The following is a 23,048-nucleotide window of genomic DNA, read 5'->3' on the forward strand; positions in this document are numbered from 1 at the left end:
CCCAGTGAGACGCACGCACGCACGCACGCACGCACGCACGCACACACACACACACACACACACACACACACACACACACACACACACACACACACACACACACACACACACACACACACACACACACACACACACACACACACACACACACACACACACACACACACAGCCAGGGGGAAGGGGTTTGGGTTCAGGAATTTCTTTGAATTATTATGCTACACTGTCCTTATTATGCTACACTGTCCTTATTATGCTACACTGTCCTTATTATGCTAGCAGACTCTTGTTTCTATTATTATGCTACACTGTCCTTATTATGCTACACTGTCCTTATTATGTTACACTTTCCTTATTATGCTACACTGTCCTTATTATGCTAGCAAACTCTTGTTTCTATTATTATGCTACACTGTCCTTATTATGCTACACTGTCCTTATTATGCTACACTGTCCTTATTATGCTACACTGTCCTTATTATGCTACACATTATCTGGATCTGAACAAGGAAAAAAGTGATGTTGGTGACACTTTTTTAGGTACTTTTTTAGGTACTTAAGAATGTCTTTATAGCGGTAAAATATCAACTTCTCAAATAACATCATAGTAATATGCCTGATCAGATTCATGACATGTTTTTCTGCACTCTTAGCCAGGATAGTTTTTCTTCTCTCCTGCCCTTGTTTCTTTATCTAGGATGACCCTGGGTTTCGCCAGGCAGGGGTGTGAAAGTCAGCGTGACCTTTGGGGCTAACCTCAGACACAAATCACCATGCGCTTCACAAAGCAAGGGAGCTACGGAACAGAGAACCTTTGTGAAACGGCGATGACCAAAAATGTGCCGATTTTTGCTGTTGTTGTTGCACAATGAGATGGGTCTTAAGCTGTCTATTCATGGGCTAGGGGCTAAGATCAAAGTGCAGGCAATATCATTTGCAGGGTTAATGCATTACACTTAGAAAACATTTGTAGGACTACTTCATATTACTGAAGTCAATGTTTGTAGAGGAATCTGTGTTTTGTTTCAGCTATGAAATGTAAAAATGTAATATAGCCTATTGCATAACCTGCCTGTGGGAACAGAGTAAACAAACAAGTAGCTTAACATTTTGCCATAAAAAGCCCACACAATGTGTTGGGAGCTTATACAGAGCCATGTTAAGAGTGGTCTTGTTTATTTGTCGGAGGGCTTCGAGTTGTTTGGCGTGGTCGGGGGTAACTCTTGCCGTGTGCTTAGAGTCAGGCCTTGGGGTCATGCCTCTCTCCAAGGAGAGCGAACCTCCACGTTATTTTTCTGTGTGTGTGTGTGTCAGCCCCACAGCACACTCTCTGCTCTTTGACTCCAATGTCCATATAAGGCAGCTGGTGCCATGGCAACCGTAGGGCTTGAATAGCAGTGTCAAATCCCTGAGCACACACATGACCCCCTCTCCCTCCCTCTCTCTTTTGCTCCCCCTTGTTCTCTCTCTCTCTTTCTCTCTCTCTCTCTCTCTCTCTTTCTCTCTCTCTCTCTCTCTCTCTCTCTCTCTCTCTCTCTCTCTCTCTCTCTCTCACACACACACACAGGCTGAAGAAAACTGAGGGAGCAGGAGAGAGAGAGAGAGGATGGTCAGTGTGGCGGCTTGCAACACTGTCTAGAGCCTAGCCTTCTTTTTTTAAATCTTAATTAAATTTGTGGACTCCAAAGGGAGGAGAGAAAGCCCTGTCCCTTCCCCCTTGCCTCAGCCACGGGAAGCACCCACACGGACTGAGCACAGGGCTAGGCCACAAGTCATTAGTGCTCGGTGGGAAAGAACTGACAAAAGACTGGAGTGAGTGCTTAGAGTAGCTCCACTGACTTCTGAGGGGTGGAAAGGAGGATTTTTTGGATTTCTACCTCATCTGTGCTCTCTAATTTTGGAGGGTCTGAATCAGAGACTGGTCTAGCCACAACGACCGATGATATTGCTACAGCCTAGCCCTCTGCAACAACAAACAAGGAAGAGAGGGCACTTCCTTGAGCTAAAGATCATTTTGAAGAGAGCGAGAGAGACTGGTTGATTTAGTTAAACAGAGGGGGTAGATGTAACCACAGCTGAGACGTGATAGTGGTTTTCTGTGTGCCTTGATGATATTGCCACAGAGTGAGCTGTGAAACATCAAGTTGTTTTGCTAATGGTGACCTGGAAGAGCTCTTTGTCAACCAGAACGTTGTTGGTGCTCTGAGGATGGCTGGTAAACCCGTCTCTTGCCTCGCTCTTTCTGTACCCTCACTCCCGCCGTGGCTGTAAGAGGGATCTAGCAAAAACAAGACATTGACATTTTATATGAGTGTACTTCCCAAGGTAAGCATACAAAGCTTTTGTATTATTTCTCTCTGATGCCGGGATATAAGTAATATATTCCAGAAAGGCAGCAGGACTAGGTCTCTACATGAACACTATCAGAAAGGCAAACGGCATGACTGTTTTATGAGGGGTGGCCACTGCTTCGTCTCCAGGCATGTGCTAAGGACTAGCAAGGTTATTTTTCAGCCATTATTCTTGCCAAAGAGAGAAGGGAGTGAGAGAGAATTTCCCTCTCTAATCATGTGCAAAGTGCTAGTGAATGCGTAACTCATTCATAGACGCCAACTACCTTCAGCGACTATTGAAGATAGTATCTTCTGTTCCCTGGGAGTTTTTTTTAAGAGCTTCAACGCTCGTTCTGAACGTTAAAACGCATCGCTTGGGGTACGGTTTTGGAAACATAAGGACTGGCGTGCTCAGAACACCTGTGTGTAAGCGTTAACTGGGGAGGAAGTATATTTCGTCAACTGGAGGCGCGCACAGCATATGGATGTGTGAGAAACTGCTACTGTTAAGTGTATCTTGTTTTATTTGAATTCTTTCTTGCTGATATGAAAGATAAGGGGCATGTCATATGTTTCGAAAACCGCTTCGCAAGTGATGATTATTGACGTTTCTAAACGTCAAAACACAGTGTCTGAATTGCAGTTCACACGCAGCCAACCGTGGGCGAAGCTAACCAGTAAAAACCCTACGGATAATAAGGGTTTTCGAGAGCTAGTGAATGGGGTGTGTTTTGGTCCGTTGTTGAAAGTTTGTGTTTGATTCATTGTTTCCTGTGAAAGGTTCTGTTTCGTGGCTGAAGCGGTAACAATTCGACTTCTATAAGACAGCCGTCGGAGGACATGGGCCAAAGGAAAAAACACACAAAAAGGGTGAATAACTGAAAAAGGAGAAAGAAAAACAGGGGCCATTGGAAGCCACAGACATGCAAAACAAAAGTTTCTAAAGTGAAAGGCTTAACTATTTCCGGATCATAGTGTAAGGGGAGGAGACAAAACAGCTCTATTGTTTTTTAGGGGGAGGACAAACATTCTACAACATTTATACTGTTCTATAAATTAAAAGAGGGTGTGGGTATTTTTCAGGCAGACTATTTTAGTTTCCAACACACTTTAAGGACCAAAAAGCCAAACAAATTATTAAATGAGAAGACAGAGAACCTTCAAATATTGAACTCTGAACAGCGGAGCACAAAAGAAAGTCAAAGTTTAGACGGCAGCTACCGAAAGCTTTGGCTGTCTCCCATTCCTTCTGTGGTCTGCTAATCAAACAATGGCCATGGTGAGTGGGGGCTGGGGAGATCCCAACGGGGGCACCAACGGGCTGGGGGAGAAGGGCTATCTGAGGGGAGAGGAGGAGGACGGTTCGCCCCAGGCAGGGGGCAGTGACATGGAGGCTGGGGACGAGGACAAGGCATGTGTGGTGGACTGTGTGGTGTGTGGGGACAAGTCCAGTGGGAAGCACTACGGTGTGTTCACCTGCGAGGGCTGCAAGAGCTTCTTCAAGAGAAGCATCCGTCGCAACCTCAACTATACCTGCAGGTGAGACTTAATTAATAATTGTGATTTAATTATGGATTCTCAAAGTGGATGGATAATTATAACAGAGCTGCATGTGTAACTTTCTGGGCGACCCAACCCTAGAAATTTGGGTAATAGATCTGTCATTCTCATTGAAAGCAAGTCTAAGAAGCGGTAGATCTGTTCTATGTGCCCTATTTCTATGCGTCCTGTTCTTAAGTTTCATTTTTGAGTGTTTTACTTTCTGTTTTGTACACCAGCTTCAAACAGCTGAAAATACAATATTTTTGGTTATGGAAAATATATTTAACAACAGTTGAAATAGTACAATAATTCTCTAGACTATACTTGTTTGTTTTGTCACATAAACTGAAATAAGGCGAACTGTTCAAATTTTAGCAACCAGGAAGTGGTCGGAGTGATTTCTGCATAGTGCATCTTTAAAGTGCTCAAAGCGATTTACATTGTAAGAGGAGAATTCACCTCTTTCTCCACCAAACTGTAGCATACACCTGGGTAATAGCTTTGTCACTGAGCCTTTATTTTTGATCTCTTAGTTTGTCCTTATCCTTGATATCCCATTTGTACAAAGCAAATGGATGCAAATAGCTGGAATGAGTCATGCATTAATACATTGTTGACTGTGCAGAGCTGTTACAATTTCCCACAGCAGTGTGCATAATGCATTTGAGTCATTCCTCACTTAAAGGGATATTTGGGGAGTTTGTTTCATTAGTCCACTGTTGATACAGTTCCAAAATGTTTGGTATGTCAGCAAAGTTGTCAAGATATAGAACTTTCAAAATACAGAAAGTGTCACAGTGCGATGCGTTTTGAAAGTTCTATGTCTTGAAAACTTGAGTGCTGACATGCAAAACATTTTGGGACTGTATCAACAGTGGACTAATGAATCAAATACCAAAAGACAGTTTTTGAGTGGTATTTTCCTTTAAGTGAGAGCCTTTCATGACATGAAAGGTCTCTGAAGAAAATAGCTGAATTAAACATTGTATTACACACCATTGCTTATTGGCAGATGTTTTGATTGTCCATATTATTGGTAGACAACAATATGCAACAATTGAGGGTTGAATATACACCTCTATTGCATTTAATTGTATTGTTCAGCTCTATATTGTGATATTTTGTAATGTACTGTGCTGTTTTGCGGTATGCTATTTATTGATTTACATCCTTTTCCCCATATCTCCCAGAAGATATCATACAAATTCATATGTTGAATTTCTTCCTCACTGAGATTTTGTCATTCTTACATCAGCCACTCTGCCCATATGAAAGATCCATGAGCAAGATGCAATATTTAATGCCATGGATCATCTAAGGAAAGAGAGGGATTGGGTCATACAGTATATACACAGCAAATTGGCCAGTGTTACCTAGTATTGATTTTTCAGTGTAACATTTCTAGTGTTGATTCAGAAGGTAAATTAACTCTGTGAAAATAACACTCAGTGGTGTAAAATAACCCCAGTGTTGGTGTTAATAACCAGTATTGAGTGTGATTGTGTCAGTTTTACTATGTGGAGTGTAAAACATTCCTTTCAAAACCACACCCCTCATTATCAGATTTCCCAGCATGCTCTACTGCAGGTAGATTTTTTATTTTTTTGGTAACACTTCATTTTAAGGGGTCCTTATTACAGTGTCATTACATGTGTAATTATACTGTAACAAGTATTGTAGTTAATTGTAATAACTCATAGTTACACTGTAATAACAACATGTAACTGGTTGTAATTGCGGTTTGTAATTACAGAGGCGTAACAACAAATGCATGTTACCATGCTTGTTAGAAATGGACAAGTTTCAAGTAAATTCACCAATTTAATGTTTAGTTTCTTCTCAGCTGCATATAATATCCGTAATAACTGTCACAAGGATGCAATCTTTTGTGGACAGATGCACTGGGTGTCCGAGATTACAAAGGTTGGAAGTTCAAAAGGCTCTAATTACCTACCCGTAAATACGCAGTCTTCAAAATCTACACTCAATGTTGTCACAGAGTAATTGTAATATCTGCATAAGTACAATGTAATTACTGGTTGTTACACAGGATTTAGCTAGTTAAAATGTGTACCTACATAGTACATTACCCATTCTGGCAATCTAATCATCAGCTTCTGAAAGCGCCATCCAAATGAGAAAATAAACACACTAGTGCATATCTGTAATATCTGAATAAGTACAAGGTTGTCGATAGTTCTTACACAGGATTTAGCTATTTAAAGGGAGGTGTAACTTTATAGTTACATGTGAGCAATTTCTATATAATTACTTATTACTCATTACCAAGTGAAAATACGTACAAACAAAAAAAGAGCTCCTACTTTAGTCAACTTTATTGCGACATGTAGAAAGACCTTACATGTCTTTCAAAATAATAAGGATTTTAATGTTATATTAATAATTGTATTACTTAGATGAAACAAATATATATACATATACACAGTGCCTTGCAAAAGTATACACCCCCTTGGCGTTTTTCCTATTTTGTTGCATTACAACCTGTAATTTAAATGGATTTTTATTTGGATTTCATGTAATGGACATACACAAAATAGTCCAAATTGGTGACGTGAAATTAAAATAATACGTTGTTTTAAAAATTGAAAAGTGGTGCATGCATATGTATTCAACCCCTTTGCTAAGAAGCCCCTAAATAAGATTTAGTGCAACCAATTACCTTCAGAAGTCACATAATTAGTTAAATAAAGTCCACCTGTGTGCACTTTAAGTGTCACATGATCTGTCACATGATCTCAGTATATATACACCTGTTCTGAAAGGCCCCAGAGTATGGGCTGCCCTTTAGGGCTGCCCTTTAGTCAGCCACCAATTGTGCAAAATTAAACGGCTATATCTTGTAATTGAACAAAATAGTAAGGTGGCCAATAACGGGGAACCGTATGTGTCACGACTTCCGCCAAAGTTGGTACCTCTCCTTGTTCGGGCGGTGTTCGGCGGTTGACGTCACCGACCTTCTAGCCATCACTGATCCATTTTTCACTTTCCATTGGTTTTGTCTTGTCTTCCATCACACCTGGTTTCAATCCCATCAAATACATGTTGTGTATTTAACCCTCTGTTTACCCTCATGCCTTTGTCAGTGATTGTTTGTTGTATGTATTGGTGCTAGTTATGTTCTGGTGTGCAACGGGTTTTGCACCCTCTTATTTTATTTTGTACATTTTGGTTTTTGGGGGTTTTGAATACTTAAATACTTTGACAGCTCAGTTTATACCAAGTTCATTCTCCCGCGCCTGACTTCCCTGCCACCAGCACTCACCCCATTACAGTATGCCGATAATAAGGGACGTATTTTTTTGCTAAACCACTTATCAAAAAGCTGATAGTTGTATTTCCACTGAAATGTCAAACATGATAATTGCTAACCCTAATTGCTGTTGGTGTTTTTACGACACCAATAATCACAAAACATTGATGGCTTGTTCACAAGATAACACTGTTGAAGGTAATATATTTCTTAAACGCTGGCATTATTGATGGCATTATCTCGCTGGTTAGCTAGTGAGTAGTGACCATAACATATTTGCCAGGTTTAGGTAGGTAGCTAGCTAGTCAAGGTTAAAAAACTATCTACCTAGCTAGCTAATCCCAAACTCAAGAGATTGCATGGAAAGTATATTATGTATTGGTAACTAGCTAGCTAGCTTGCTTGCTAGCATATTTTTATTCTGAATTTTTCTATGCATTTTATACAATTCTGACATTTTCAAAAATCAAAACAGGCAGAAGACTAGCGTAGCTAGCGTAGTTGGCCCAACAAAAAAACAACAAACCTCCTCCCTATAGGCTGTCTCGTTGTTGTCGGTGATCAGGCTGTTGTCATTGGCAGACTTAATGATGGTGTTGGAGTCGTGCCTGGCCGTGCAGTCATGAGTGAACCGGGAGTACAGGAGGGGCATGAGCACACAGCACTGTGAGGGGGCTCCAGTGTTAAGAATCAGCTTGGCGGATGTGTTGTTACCTACCCTTACTATCTGAGTGTGGCCTGTTAGGAAGTCCAGGATACAGTTGAAGAGGAAGGTGTTTAGTCCCAAGATCCTTAGTTTATTGATGAGCTTTGAGGGCACTATGGTGTTGAATGCTGAACTGTAGTCAATGAATAGCATTCTCACATAGGTGTTCCTTTGTCCAGGTGGGAAAGGGCAGTGTGGAGTGCAATAGAGATTGCGTCATCTGGGATCTGTGGGGCTGTATGCAAATAGGAGTGGGTCTAGGGTTTCTGGGATAATGGTGTTGATGTGAGCCATGACCAGCCTTTCAAAGCACTTCATGGCTACGGACGTGAGTGCTATGGGTCGGTAGTCATTTAGGCAGGTTACCTTAGTGTTTTTGGGCACAGTCACTATGGTGGTCTACTTAAAATATGTTGGTATTACAGACTCGGACAGGGACATGTTGAAAATGTCAGTGAAGACACTTGCCAGTTGATCAGCGCACGCTTGCAGTACACATCCGGGTAATCCGTCTGGTGAATCTTGACCTGTTTAAAGGTCTTACTCACATCGGCTGCGGAGAGCATGATCGCACAGTCTTCCGGAACAGCTTGTGCTCTCATGCATGTTTCATTGTTATTTGCCTCGAAGCGAGCATAGAAGTAGTTTAGCTCGTCTGGTTGGCTCGTGTCACTGGGAAGCTCGTGGCTGTGCTTCCCTTTGTAGTCTGTAATGGTTTGCAAGCCCTGCCACATCCGACGAGCTTCAGAGCCGGTGTAGTACGATTCGATCTTAGTCCAGCTGTTATTTACAAAAATACATAGTCCGCTGCTCCTTGTCTTACCAGACTCCGCTGTTCTATCCTGCCGGTGCAGCGTAAAACCAGCCAGCTGTATGTTGATAGTGTCTTCGTTCGGCCACGACTCCGTGAAGCATAAGATATTACAGTTTTGAATGTCCTGTTGGTACTTTAATCTTGCGCGTAGGTCATCGATTTTATTCTCCAAAGATTGCACGTTTGCTAGCAGAATGAAAGGAAGTGGGGTTTTATTAGATCGCCTACAAATTCTCAGAAGGCAGCCTGCCGTCTGGCCCCTTTTTCTCCACCTCCTCTTCACGCAAATCACGGGGATCTGGGCCTGTTCCCGAGAAAGCAGTATATCATTTGTGTCTGGCTCGTCAAACTCGTTAAAGGAAAAAAAGGATTCTGCCAGTCCTTGGTGAGTAATCGCAGTCCTTATGTCTAGAAGTTATTTTCGGTTATAAGAGATGGTAGCGGCAACATTGTGTATAAAATAAGTAAAAAAATAAGTTACAAAGACGCAAATAAACAAACAAAAAAACTATCGGTTGGGGACACGTAAAATGTCTGCCTTCTTCTCCGGCACCATTGTAGTGTAATCAGCACACTTTTCAGTGTTAACTTAACACTGAAAAGTGTGGACCCCTGTTGACATTGGCCCCGTGTTAAGTTTAACACTGTCAGTGTTGATTTAAAGTGGAGAATTTGCTGTGCAGTTATATAACCGGGTTCTGTAAACCAGCTTATAATATATTTAAATAGAAGCTTATTTTGTATCACATCGTGTTTTATGCTTCAGCTTTTTACCTATACCCTCTAGTAATGTTATGCAATCATTTAGATATGGTCTGGTAACTCACAACTGCCTGGAAATGTTTTACATCACGTTGAAGTGACCTTCCTCCATTAAAGTGATATTACACATACTGTATATGCTACTATAGATTTCTACCAAGGGTTATGTAGCTATTGTAAGTGTCAGCTAAGCTAAATGTCCTTATCATTTGTGTATGGCATAGCAGTGATGACATGTTTTGATCTATATTTCAGGTCAAATCGAGAGTGCCAGATCGACCAACATCATCGTAACCAGTGCCAGTACTGTCGCCTGGAGAAGTGCTTTCGTGTAGGAATGCGCAAAGAAGGTACTTTTCCTGTCCACATACAATAGAACACCTGCATACCCATATTTCTGTGTAAATTCATGCAGAATATGTTTATGTTGACTTAAGAGACATGAACTCCAGTCAAGAAGGGACTGTATCCATAGATTTCTGCCCCAAAAAACAACTTTTGTTTACCATTACATGGCCCCCCACATGAAAAAATACTACAGTTTATTATAGAATACTACAGTACTTACTATATAATTATATAGTAACCTGTAGTATACAGTAGAATACTATACTACACACTGCAGTATCCCTCTAATATGTGTAGTACTTACTAAGGAATGTGTTGTATACTGTAGAATACTATAGTAAATACTACAGTATTATCATCCCCAAAAAACACTAAAGTAAATACTACAGAAATGACTGCAGAAACAATATTTTTTTTAAACTTAGGTAAATACTACAATAATTATTTTGCATATACCCTACCTATTCCCCTCCCCCATATCACACTTTGTGCCACCCATAAGTGAAGAACATACTGTACATGCCAAGTATAGATCATATATTGTGTTCCCTACAGGTTGTAGAAAAGAGCAGGAGTGCAGACTTACCTGCAGGTTATGGAAAATATGCTCTTTTAGTATTTTGCCAGTAGGTTTCTCAAGGAGAAAGTCTTCACTTCTGTGTCAAAGATAATAAAATGAACGCACTATATTAAATTGTGCAGTAATTTCCATAAAAACACAACAGTAAATTCTACAGTATACCATAATCTGCAAAAACACTACCTGAATTACTATAGTATATACTACAGTTTTATTTTACTATTTTATAGTTAACTGTAAGTACTACAGTATCCGCAGACTTTAGTCCGCAAAAACAATACAGTGAATACTATAGTATTTATACCATAGTATACTATGGTATTTTTTCATGTGGGCCATAGTCCATGTCACAAATAACTACCCTGGCCCTATCATAGCTAAGCTTACCATGGGTACAGTCTTGATGCCATGCACTTTGTCATCAAATCTAGTGCCTGCGTGAGTGAATGAGAGGGATACAGGAGCAAGCCACCTGCGCCCCTGAGCACCAGTCATTCACGCACATCACTGTCTGTATCTCAACTGTAACTATAGCCCCATAGTGATTTGAATATACAGTACCAGTCAAAAGTTTGGACACACCTATTCATTCAAGGGTTTTTCTTTCTTTCAATTTTTTTTACTATTTTCTACATTGTAGAATAATAGTGAAGACATCAAAACTACTATATGAAATAACCCATATGGAAACATATAGTATCCAAAACTGTTAAACAAATGAAAATATATTTTATATTTGAGATTCTTCAAAGTAGCCACCCTTTGCCTTGACGACAGCTTTGCACACTCTTGGCATTCTCTCAACGATCTTCATGAGGTAGTCACCTGGAATGCATTTTGATTAACAGGTGTGCCTTGTTAAAAGTTAATTTGTGGAATTTCTTTCCTTCTTAATGCGTTTGAGCCAATCAGTTGTGTTGTGACAAGGTATAGGTGGTATACAGAAGATAGCCCTATTTGGTAAAAGACCAAGTCCATATTATGGCAAGAACAGCTCAAATAAGCAAAGAGAAATGACAGAGGAACATTTCAAGAACTTTCTTCAAGTGGATTCACAATAACCATGAAGAGCAATGATGAAACTGGCTCTCATGAGGACCGCCACAGGAGAGGAAGACCCAGAGTTACCTCTGATGCAGAGGACAAGTTCATAGAGTTAACTTCACCTCAGATTGCAGCTCAAATAAATGCTTCACAGAGTTCAAGTAACAGACACATCTCTACATCAACTGTTCAGAGGAGACTGCGTGAATCAGGCCTTCATGGAATCGAATTGCTGCAAAGAAACCTCTACCAAAGGACACCAATAATAAGAAGAGACTTGCTTGGGCCAAGAAACACGAGCAATGGACATTAAACCGGTAGAAATCTGTCCTTTTGGTCTGATGAGTCCAAATTTGAGATTTTTGGTTCCAACTGCCTTGTCTTTGTGAGACCCAGTGTAAGGAATGACGCTGGAGAATAGAAGCATGTACGGGGAGTTGACATTTAATTAGGAACGGACATGCAACAGGACAGGAACAGCGTCAGAACTGGGAAACACAAAGACAGACGACAAACAATGCAGCAGTGGGGAACAGAGCTGGGGACCTGACAAATACAGGGGAGGTAATAAAGAGGAGATTGAGTGAGGCCAATATCGCTGATGCGTGTGACGAGGGAAGGCAGGTGTGCGTAAATGATGGTGGCAGGAGTGCGTAATGCAGGGCAGCCTGGCGCCCTCGAGCGCCAGGGAGGAAGAACCGGAGCAGGCATAACACCCAGAGTGGGTGAACGGATGATCTTCGCATGTGTGGTTCTCACCGTGAAGCATGAAAGAGGAGGTGTGATGGTGTCGGGGTGCTTTGCTGGTGACACTGTCAGTGATTTATTTAGAATTCAAGGCACACTTAACCAGCATGGCTACCACAGGATTCTGCAGTGGTATACCATCCCATCTGGTTTGCGCTTAGTGGGACTATCATTTGTTTTTCAACAGTACAATGACCCAAAACACACCTCCAGGCTGTGTAAGGGCTATTTGACCAAGGAGGGTGATGGAGTGCGGCATCAGATGACCTGGCCTCCACAATCACTCATCCTCAAATGTTGGAAAGCATTCCTCATGAAGCTGGTTGAGAGAATGCCAAGAGTGTGCAAAGCTGTCATCAAGGCAAAGAGTGGCTACGTTTTAATTATCTCAAATATAAAATATATTTTGATTTATTTAACACTTTTTTTGGTTACTACATGATTTCTTATGTGGTATTTCATAGTTTTGATATCTTCACTATTATTCTACAATGTAGAACATAGTACAAATAAAGAAAAACCCTTGAATGAGTAGGTGTGTCCAAAGTTTTGACTGGTACTGTGTATAACATTCTATCTGTCTGGTAGTAGTGATTGTTCCACCGTTACCATGGTTATATGCCATCTTATACTATAGCCTAATGAAGCCCTAAGTAAAATACAGTATCCCTATGTCGTTGATATGAGGCATTATTGTAGCCTAGGGTAAAGGGTCAGAGTGATATAGCCCACAATGATTTACTTGAGCTGTTGCAGAACATGTAGAGGAATTTAACTCTAAATGCTTCCTCTTCAGTCTAATATAGACGACTTTGCCTTCCGTTATCTGTGATCGACTGGCTCGATTTGGTCTTATGTAGCAACATTTGAAATTGTGCGTTTTTTAATTTTTACATTGGATAAAAGTAGAGACTAGCTAGAGAATGGTATAACATACACTACAGTTGAGGAACAATGGGAAAGTAATTATGCTTTGAAAGTTGATAAACTTGTAACCTCACTTTTGTGAAAATGGCCCTTGAATGTTGTGATACCTACTGGAGAGCTCTTCTTTGTCTACACCCATTAAGCATTGTTCACACCATCCTAACCCCACCCATCTCTAAGGATTCACATGTGAGGCTATGTGCTAAACAACCAAAGATTTCAAGACTAAAGGCTGGTTTATGCTACGGGCGTGTTCATAAATTGAATCTGGAGTGCCAGTGTGCTCTGGGCATTCGTAAACTCAGAGGGTTGTCAGATTGTCTGTTCGTAAATTCAGGGCGTTTCGCTCTCGGAGCGTTCAGAGCGCACACTGGACACTCTGGCCATGGAGTAGGTTTGATCTGAGCGTTCTGACCTAACAGCAGTCAAGCACCCAAGCTAACTGGCTAACATTGGCTAGCTTGCTAGCTACTTCCAGACACAAATGAGAGAACAGCTCACTGACCATTTTACTCACCCTAGCAGAGCTAGTTAGTCTGTTTTTATGATATCCAGAGCATTGGTGACTGCAACTGTACTGCTGCCGGCAACAATTTAATAACGCGTTTTTTTCCTAACATTTACTGAGACCGGCCATATTCAACAGGTGTTGAGCGTTCATAAATTCATCAGTTATTCTGTGCTCTCACACACTCAGACAAGAGTGCTCTGAAATCGGAGTATATAGCCACTGTGAATGTACCAGCTACGTCTCTCAACAGTTGTTGCAGTGACATAAACATTCTATTGAAATAGTTACTTGCATAATGAAATCTTTTGTTTAGACATGTAGCTAGCTAACTAGCTAAACAATGAACCATAATCCCAACTCATTACGGTACTACCTTGCATGCATTTTCAGGTACCAAACCAACCAGGTTCAATGTTAGCTAGCTAATATTAGGTTATAACGAGCAATGCAAATGGCTCTGAGATACGAATAATATTACTACAGAGATCATACACACAATGTTAGCTAGCTAGCCAGTTAACGTTAGCTAGCTAACGGTACACTTTAACTTGAAATGAAAACAACTTTCTGACAAAATTAGAAACGTGTAATATCTGAAAATGTAGCTAGCTAGACCTTCTTACCTGTATACATGGATGGACGCTTCTCCCTCTCTGTCACAGATGTCATGGTTGCCCTTAGTTTGAAGATGTATTCCGGAGACAGGTGTTTTATACAACAGCCTTCTGTGTGTTCTCTTTTCAACTCCGTCTGCATATTTGTAATCAAACCCCAGAACTTCATCTCTTTAGATATCATACACTAATTCCACTGATTTCAAAACTCGGTCCTCCATAAAGTGGAGAGCAACCCTGATGCAGTTCTACTATGTGATATCTTTCAAAAAAATCAGTGTTAGAAAGGATTACCTACACATAATGACCCGCTCATGTTATAGACAGAAGCGTGCTACATGGCAGACCAATCCGATCTCATCTCTCGGCATGTCCTACCAACTCATTATCTCAGCCAATCATGGCTAGCGGGAAGGTTTCTGACTTTTTCCATGGCTAAACCAACTTTTTCCGTGGCTAAACCAACTAGGCTCTTAATTTAAAAATGTTATTCGTATTTACAGATTGCGTACGAGTTTGTTATTAAGGCACATGAAAGATCACATGTTCCAGAAGGCATTTCTGCCCCCGCATTTTGATTCAAAAAAAGGTTACGCTCAAATGGTGCTACTGTGAAGTAGTGCGCCTAGTTTCCTGAAACGAGTCACATATGCTCCTCCTATAGGAGCATATTAGAGTGGAATTCTCAAGGTTAAATGGCTTAATACATTAACTATGGTTGGGAGCATTATAGCAGTATTTGATATAGCCACGCTCCATTTCATCCTTACAAAGAAGCAAAATAATGTCCTTTTCTTCCTGAGAGCAATCAATCTGAAAACAAAGGCCATAATGTCATTTTTTATCCCACTTTTGGTAATACAAATCTTTACACAGTAAAAAATGAACTCCAGGAGAGAATTAATTGGAGGAAATTTAATTTTAATGGATAATTCTGCTGTCTTTTGTTTTATTCTTCGGGATAACCTTCAATTGGAGGATTCTCGAAGAATGCAAGTCCTCCATTTTGCCCTCTTTTATAGAGGAATCTGTCTGCGCCCCTTTGTGTCAGCTTCACTCAGGAATTAGATGGTCCTTATCTGGTCAAGACCGTCTGTTGTTAATCTGCCAAACCACCTTCTGTGAGAGAGCATGCCCGACTCACTTTCAACTTCTCCCCCCTGCCCTCCCTACTTTTCAACCCAAATCCTAATCCCTTTCGTCCTCCCCATTTCCCTGCCCCTTCTTAACTTCCCCCCAACCTCCCTTTGTGCCCCCATCCCCACCCCAGCAGTTCAGCGCGGACGTATCCCCCCCTCACACTCCAGCCTCAGCCCCACGGGCACCCCAGTAGGTGGCGGTAGTGGCGTAGGAGGGGCTGATTTCTACAACAACAATGGTGGGCAGCCCGTGTCAGAGCTAATCTCCCAGCTGCTCCGTGCCGAGCCCTACCCCAGCAGCCGCTACGGCCACCAGTACAACCAACAGGGCCAGGCCACCGGCGCAGGCGGGGCCGTCATGGGCATCGACAACATCTGCGAGCTGGCAGCTAGGCTGCTCTTCAGCACCATTGAGTGGGCCAGGAACATCCCCTACTTCCCAGAGCTGCCTGTGTCAGAGCAGGTAGCTCTCCTCAGGTTGAGCTGGAGCGAGTTGTTCATCCTGAACGCAGCCCAGTCCGCCCTGCCCCTCCACATGGCCCCACTGCTGGCCGCTGCGGGTTTCCACTCCTCACCCATGTCGGCCGAGCGGGTGGTCTCCTTCATGGACCAAGTGAGGGTGTTCCAGAACCAGGTGGAAAAGCTGAGCCGGCTCCAGGTGGACTCTGCCGAGTACAGCTGTCTTAAGGCCATCGTCCTCTTCTCGCCAGGTGAGATGTCTGTTTTATTTTATTCCCACCTTGTACTGTATGCGTATTGTGTCTGTTGAGATTTGTTTTGACATGCAAATACTTTTTGACATGCATGTCAGACTTGATGACCTATATGTCGACCTGATACATTTTGAGACTTTTGACTACTGTACATATTCAAACTATTGACTTGCATACTGTGACTTTTTACTAACATGCTGAGACTTTAACATATGCACTACATGACCAAAAGTATGTGGACACCTGCTTGTCGAACATCTCATTCCAAAATCATGGGCATTAATATGGAGTTGGTCTCCCCTTTGCTGCTATAAAAAGCCTCCACTCTTCTGGGAAGGCTTTCCACTAAATGTTGGAACATTGCTACGGGGACTTGCTTCCATTCAGCCACAAGAGCATTAGTGAGGTCAGGCACTGATGTCGGGCGATTATGCCTGTCTCACAGTTGGCGTTCCAATTCATCGCAAAGGTGTTCAATGGGGTTGAGGACAGGGCTTTGTGTAGGCCAGTGAAGTTCTTCCACACCGATCTTGAAAAACTATTTCTGTATGGATCTCTTTTTGTGCCCGAGGGCATTGTCATGCTGAAACAGTAAAGGGCCTTCCCCAAACTGTTGCCACAAAGTTGGAAGCACAAAATTGTCTAGAATGTCATTGAATGCTGTAGCGTTACGATTTCCCTTCACTAGAACTAAGGGGCCTAGCCCAAACCATGAATAATAGCCCCAGACCACTTTTCCTCCAACAAACTTTACAGTTGGCACTATGCATTGAGGTAGAGTTTCCCTGGCATCCGCCAAACCCAGATTCGTCCGTCAGACTGACAGATGGTGAAGCGTGATTCATCACTCCAGATAACGTTTCCACTGCTCCAGAGTCCAATGGCTGCTCGGCCGTGGAAACCCATTTCATGAAGCTCCCGACGAACAGTTCTTGTGTTGATGTTGTTTCCACAGGCAGTTTGGAACTCGGTAGTGAGTGTTGCAACCGAGGACAGATTATTTTTACGCACTACACACTTCAGCATTCGACGGTCCCGTTCTGTGAGCTTGTGTGGCCTACCACTTCGCGGCTCAGCCGTCGTTGCGCCTAGACATTTCCACTTCACAATAACAGCACTTACAGTTTATTGGTGCCATTCTAGCAGGGCCCAAATTTGACAAACTGACTTGTTAGAAAGGTGGCATCCTATGCTGGTGCCACGTTGAAAGACACTGAGCTCTTTAGGAAGGCCATTCTACTGCCATTGTTTGTCTATGGAGATTACACGGCTGTGTGCTCAATTTTATACACCTGTCAGAAATGGGTGTGGCTGAAATAGCTGAATCCAGTCATTTGAATGGGTGTTCACATACTTTTGTATATGTAGTGTATTTCTAATGGGAAAGCATATCACTCTATATCAGGGCTTTCCAAACCCTCTTCCTGGAGAGCTACAGTACAGTCCAATACATTTTGCTCTCCCCCTTATATAACGCACCCAATTCTAATAATTAGCTGGTTGATAAACTGAATCAGATTAGGTACAATTGGGGTTGGAGTAAAAACCTACGAGAGGGTTTCTCTCCAGGAACAGTGTTGGAGAGCACTGCGCTACGTTATCTAATGGTAACCAAGCACCTGTTGACTGAAATCACTAGGACAAATCTTGAACACGGTTATACTGGTAGACTTGAGGAGTGTGGTACCCTCTCCTGGCACCACAATACAAGTGCAAAGTACTATCACAGGCCTTATGTAGATGTATGGTAGTGTGGTGTTTTTCAACTCCGGCCCTCGAGGAGTCTACCCGACAGCACACATTTTATTTCAGCCCCCGAACAAAAACACCTGATCGAGGATTTGATGATTAGTTGACGAGTTGAATCGGGCGCCCCGTTTTTTAAAATAAAAATGTGTACTTTTGGGGGTGCTCAAAGACGAGATGAGAAAAAAAACTGTTGTGGTTGATATTGTAACTGAAAGGTCTGCCCTGCACACTTACCCTGAGAATGTGATAACGCTCTCTGTAGCTGACGTGAGTAAGACCTTTAAACAGGTCAATATTCACAAGGCTGCGTGGCCAGACAGATTAACAGGACGTGTGCTCTGGGCATGTGCTGACCAACTGGCAGGTGTCTTTACTGACATTTTCAACATATCCCTGATTGAGTCTGTAATAGCAACATGTCTCAAGCAGACCACCATAGTCCCTGTGCCCAAGAACACGAAGGCAACCTGCCTAAATGACTACAGACCCGTAGCACTCACGTCCGTAGCCATGAAGAGCTTTGAAAGGCTGGTAATGGCTCACATCAACACCATTATCCCAGAAACCCTAGACCCACTCCAATTTGCATACAGCCCAAACAGATCCACAGATGATGCAATCTCTATTGCACTCCACACTGCCCTTTCCCACCTGGACAAAGGAACAGTTATGTGAGAATGAATGCTATTCATTGACTGCAGCTTAGCATTCAACACCATAGTACCCTCAAAGCTCATCACTAAGCTAAGGATTCGGGGACTAAACACCTCCCTCTGCAACTGGATCCTGGACATCCTACACGGACCGCACCCAAGTGACGAGGGTAGGTAGCAACACATCTGCCACGCTGATCCTCAACACTAGAGCCCCCCAGGGGTGCGTGCTCAGTCCCCTCCTGTACTCCCTGCACGACAAAGGCTATTCCCCCTCAGGAAACTAAAAAGATTTGGCATGGGTCCTGAGATCCTCAAATGGCAAGCGGTACCGGAGTGCCAAGTCTAGGACAAAAAGGCTTCTCAACACTTTTTACCGCCAAGGCATACGATTCCTGAACAGGTAATCAAATGGCTACCCGGACTATTTGCATTGTGTGCCCCCTCCCCAACCCCTCTTTTACACTGCTGCTACTCTCTGTTTATCATATATGCACAGTCACTTTAACTATACATTCATATACATACTACCTCAATAGGCCCGACCAACCACTGCTCCCGCACATTGGCTAACCGTGCTATCTGCATTGTGTCCCGCCACCCACCACCCACTAAACCCTCTTTACGCTACTGCTACTCTCTGTTCATCATATATGCATAGTCAATTTAACCATATCTACATGTACATACTACCTCAATCAGCCTGACTAACCGGTGTCTGTATATAGCCTCGCTACTGTTTTTCAATGTCTTTTTACTGTTGTTTTTATTTCTTTACTTGCCTATTGTTCACCCCATACCATATTTTGCACTATTGGTTAGAGCCTGTAAGTAAACATTTCACTGTAAGGTCTACCTGTTGTATTCGGTGCGTGTGACAAATACACTTTGATTTGATTTGAACATTTTGACATGTAAATTAAACAATTTTGCACTATCATGCTTGAATGACCGAATTCAAAAACACATAAACAAAAGATAGAAATGATACAATGTGTAAAAAACAGGAAAACAGAAGAGAAAAAAAATCTAGGTGTACAACCTAACCTTTTTAGTTGTCGGTTAGAATATTTTTCTTGTTGGTGCAAAACGAAAGCAACCCTTCATCTTTATTTAGGGTCCCGTCTCAATAAAGTACTGCTCCCTCCCACTTTGTCCTCACCTCAACAATCTCTTCCTCCCTTCTTCCATCTCAGATGCGTGTGGCCTGACAGACCCAGCCCATGTGGAGTCTCTGCAGGAGAAGGCCCAGGTGGCTCTGACAGAGTACGAGCGGATGCAGTACCCAGGTCAGCCCCAGCGCTTCGGCCGCCTGCTCCTCCGCCTGCCCGCCCTCCGCGCGGTGCCCGCCAACCTCATCTCCCAGCTCTTCTTCATGCGTCTGGTGGGCAAGACGCCCATCGAGACTCTCATCCGCGACATGCAGCTCTCCGGAAGCTCTATCAGCTGGCCCTACGTCCCTGGACAGTAACCCCGAAAGGAAGTCTCCGTCTGGGCAGTGACGACAAGGACCACAGGTTCCTCTGACTCATCCATCTGTGTGATCCTATGCTAGCACCAGCTGGACATCATACAAGTTGCACTGCCTCCATGAACTGAGCTCTCCATACCAGCCTAGCGCCAGCTGGGTCTATTGCCAGCACACTGGTGCCAACACACCTACTGTGCGCCATTATGGCAACCTGAGTCAGCTATGCCATGCCAGTCAGCTAATGTCCTGCCAATAGAGGTCACTGGAACCATGCCTCATTTTCCACATCTCATTGCCTTTGGTGCAAAGACTTTCAACATCAACATCAAACCAAGTTGGAGATCACTCTTGGTGAAATTCTGGAGAATTCTGGTAGAAAAGCTTTATATATGCAAACACAGAAGTGGTAGAGGAAATGGAACTGGGACAAGACATTTCACCCGAATCTTCATCGTCCACTGAAATTTCACTCAAAACGTAATTGTCCTTAAAGCTAGAATCCTTACTTGCTACATCCATTTTTTGACTTATAAATGAATTATATATACCCATTTATTATTGAAGAATATAACTTATAAATAACTTATAGTCTCAAAACATCATTTAAACTACATTGTTAAATGTACCTACAGTATCTCCAAGCCCATTCCGCGCAGCTTTTTACCAAAACAGAGGCGGGTGCCTGCTTTGTTATTGTTTCAATTAAGGATTCTAGCTTTAAAGAGGTTATAGATATGACATTTGAACTACTAAATCAGCCAGGCAGATAAAGTGGAGAGACTTACAGAGGGACTCAATGATAGTTTCCATGTACCACTCATAGGGCTCTTACTTGTTGTACTGGGCAACTTTTCAAACTCCACAGTCACACAAATATGGATCGATACCTCACAAGACAGCAGAATGCTATGGACGGATTTCTTCTAAAGGCAACCTCTCTGTCATTGTACAATGGTTCACCACAGACTGCCTTCTTTTCAACAACTGCCTTTTCAATATGAATTCGGACACTGCAGTATGAGTAGATCATTCAACTGGACATATTCTTTAAGATTAACGCAGTTTTTTTAAATATACTAACTGATATTTAAACTACACCTGAAGATGATGAATGCAGCTGATGTGAGTGACAGGCTGATTGTTGAAACAAGGCTGTTCTCAAGTGACAAAAAAAAGTATTTAATCAAAAAGGTTGTGGCCAAATTGTTTCCCTGTGACATATCACCATGCTGAAAGGTTGTGGCCAAACGGTTCACCTATGACCTGCTGGTAGTTGGTACTTTCAAAATGCAGAGAAATCGCATCAAAACTCATTTTAAGTGTTAAGAAGTGTATATACTGTAGATTTAGGGAACCAAACGGTTGTCCTGCTGCATGTCACAATTTAGTTATTGATCTGTGTTTCATCTCTACGAAATGGGATTAGAAGGTAAAGTTCTTTTTTTTAATGTTGAGTTCACAGTTTCTTTTTTAAAACATGAACATTTTCATGTGAAAATACCTCTACCATTCCTCGAGATGTGTCAAAAAGATGTGATTCTCCATAGCGGTGAAAATGACACTACACTGGTGCAGAACAAGAGGCTACCCCTGAGCCAATTGTATTGCCACCACAAAGCAATGCATTCCACTAGCTCAATGCAGAACACTTAGGCAATATGGGAGTTTGTTTTCATGGCTGTTTGGTGATGTGACTGCTGCAGCCAAAATGACAAGGTGAGTGTGTGGATCGTTTCTTTCCTTAGTTGTGTCAGTTACCGCCATAAGAATGTCAGTTAGATGTGGGCAATATGTTTTGTACTCACAAGCTAATAAGAGATGAAATTTGTGATTTGTATATACACTAGATGAGTTTTGGGGTGATGTGTTGGAAGCCACCCTGCCTCCATCTTGGCACTCCCCCACCTTGTAAAAAATATTTTGGAAGCTATAGAAATGCATTTATTAATGTCTACGTTCGTTTTTGCCACATTGATTCCATTACAGACACCTTAATTCATGCTTTTAAATTATATTATGTGAGGTAAGCAAAAATAAAAAATGGAAAAAATAGATCAACATTTTTTTAGTATAATTTTTTGAGATGACTAATGTTACCATCCCTACTAGAACAAACAATACTTAACTATATGTAATTTTGTCATTGAAACTTGTAGAATTCCATTCATTCCTATGGAGGACTGCTCCTACTGGGGAGTACCAGTACGTATGTATAGGCTTTCATCAAAGAGAAACTACTGTAAATGTTGTTTTTTTTTTTTACAAATGTCGGCAAAGAATGTGTTGCATGATCACATTGCAAAACATTATATTGTAGAATAATTTAGAATATTTAATTACAAAAAATATGTTAATTGTTATTCTTCATTAAAAACACTAAAGAGAGAATATTAGACAGCACAATAACGTGCAAAAGGTAATGCACACATTTTGTAGAATAGGTGAAAACAGCCTCATTTCAATCTACCTATTGTAAATCATTTCCCAAGAAAGAACCATTACACTGTTGCATCTTGCACCAGCGTGAGGCGACATCAGACAAAGTTACAACTGTTCGTGCTCTTTACCTGTTGTCACCATCATACGATATTCCTTGAGAGCATGAGTTGGTGTCTTTTGTCGAGCTGCTGGAAAATATAGGGTAGTGTTTAATCCTTAATGTACAGAAACATGAGGTATGCCCTCCTAATGCAGTTTTCACTCACCCGCTTCAGGTCCTTTAGTCCGGTTGTATTCATCAGCCACTCCCTGAGATGTAGAGGAGAATGCTAAAACATACTACTACAATCTTAGAAAAAAAGGTTCCAAAAGGCTTCTTTGGCTGTCCCCATAGGAGAACCCTTTTTGGTTCCAGTTAGAACTCTTTTGGGTTCCATGTAGAAGCCTCTGGGGTAAGGGTTCTACATGGAATCCAATAGGGTTCTACCTGGAACCAAAATGGTTCTACCAGGAACCAAAAAATTGTTTTCAAAGGGTTCTCCTATGGGGACAGCTGAAGAACATTTTTAGGTTTTAGATAGCACCTTTTTTTCCAAGAGTGTACTCAAAAGGGTGTTATTCATAAAAGTTAGACAGTTTTTCCACAATTGTAGAGGAAACATCACACAAATAAATGTTTGAACTCATA

General features: G+C 42.0%; 1 protein-coding gene across 2 annotated transcripts; it reads left to right on the forward strand.

Annotated features, from left to right (window-relative positions):
- The first annotated feature begins 1,379 nt into the window (after nt 1-1,379).
- On the forward strand, nt 1,380-23,048 carry LOC110530118 (nuclear receptor subfamily 2 group F member 6). Of its 2 annotated transcripts, none has more exons than XM_036985670.2 (5): nt 1,380-2,322; nt 3,111-3,869; nt 9,681-9,775; nt 15,467-16,045; nt 19,647-23,048. In XM_036985670.2, the coding sequence occupies exons 2-5, from the start codon at nt 3,601-3,603 to the stop codon at nt 19,919-19,921; spliced, it is 1,218 nt and encodes a 405-aa protein (XP_036841565.1). In that variant the 5' UTR covers nt 1,380-2,322; nt 3,111-3,600; the 3' UTR covers nt 19,922-23,048. The 2 variants fall into 2 exon arrangements, with proteins under 2 accessions (XP_036841565.1, XP_036841566.1); XM_036985671.2 differs by having other exon boundaries at nt 15,470-16,045.

This window comes from Oncorhynchus mykiss, chromosome 8 (genome assembly GCF_057628025.1).
Source record: "Oncorhynchus mykiss isolate SJ-2025 chromosome 8, ASM5762802v1, whole genome shotgun sequence".
NCBI lineage: Eukaryota > Metazoa > Chordata > Actinopteri > Salmoniformes > Salmonidae > Oncorhynchus > Oncorhynchus mykiss.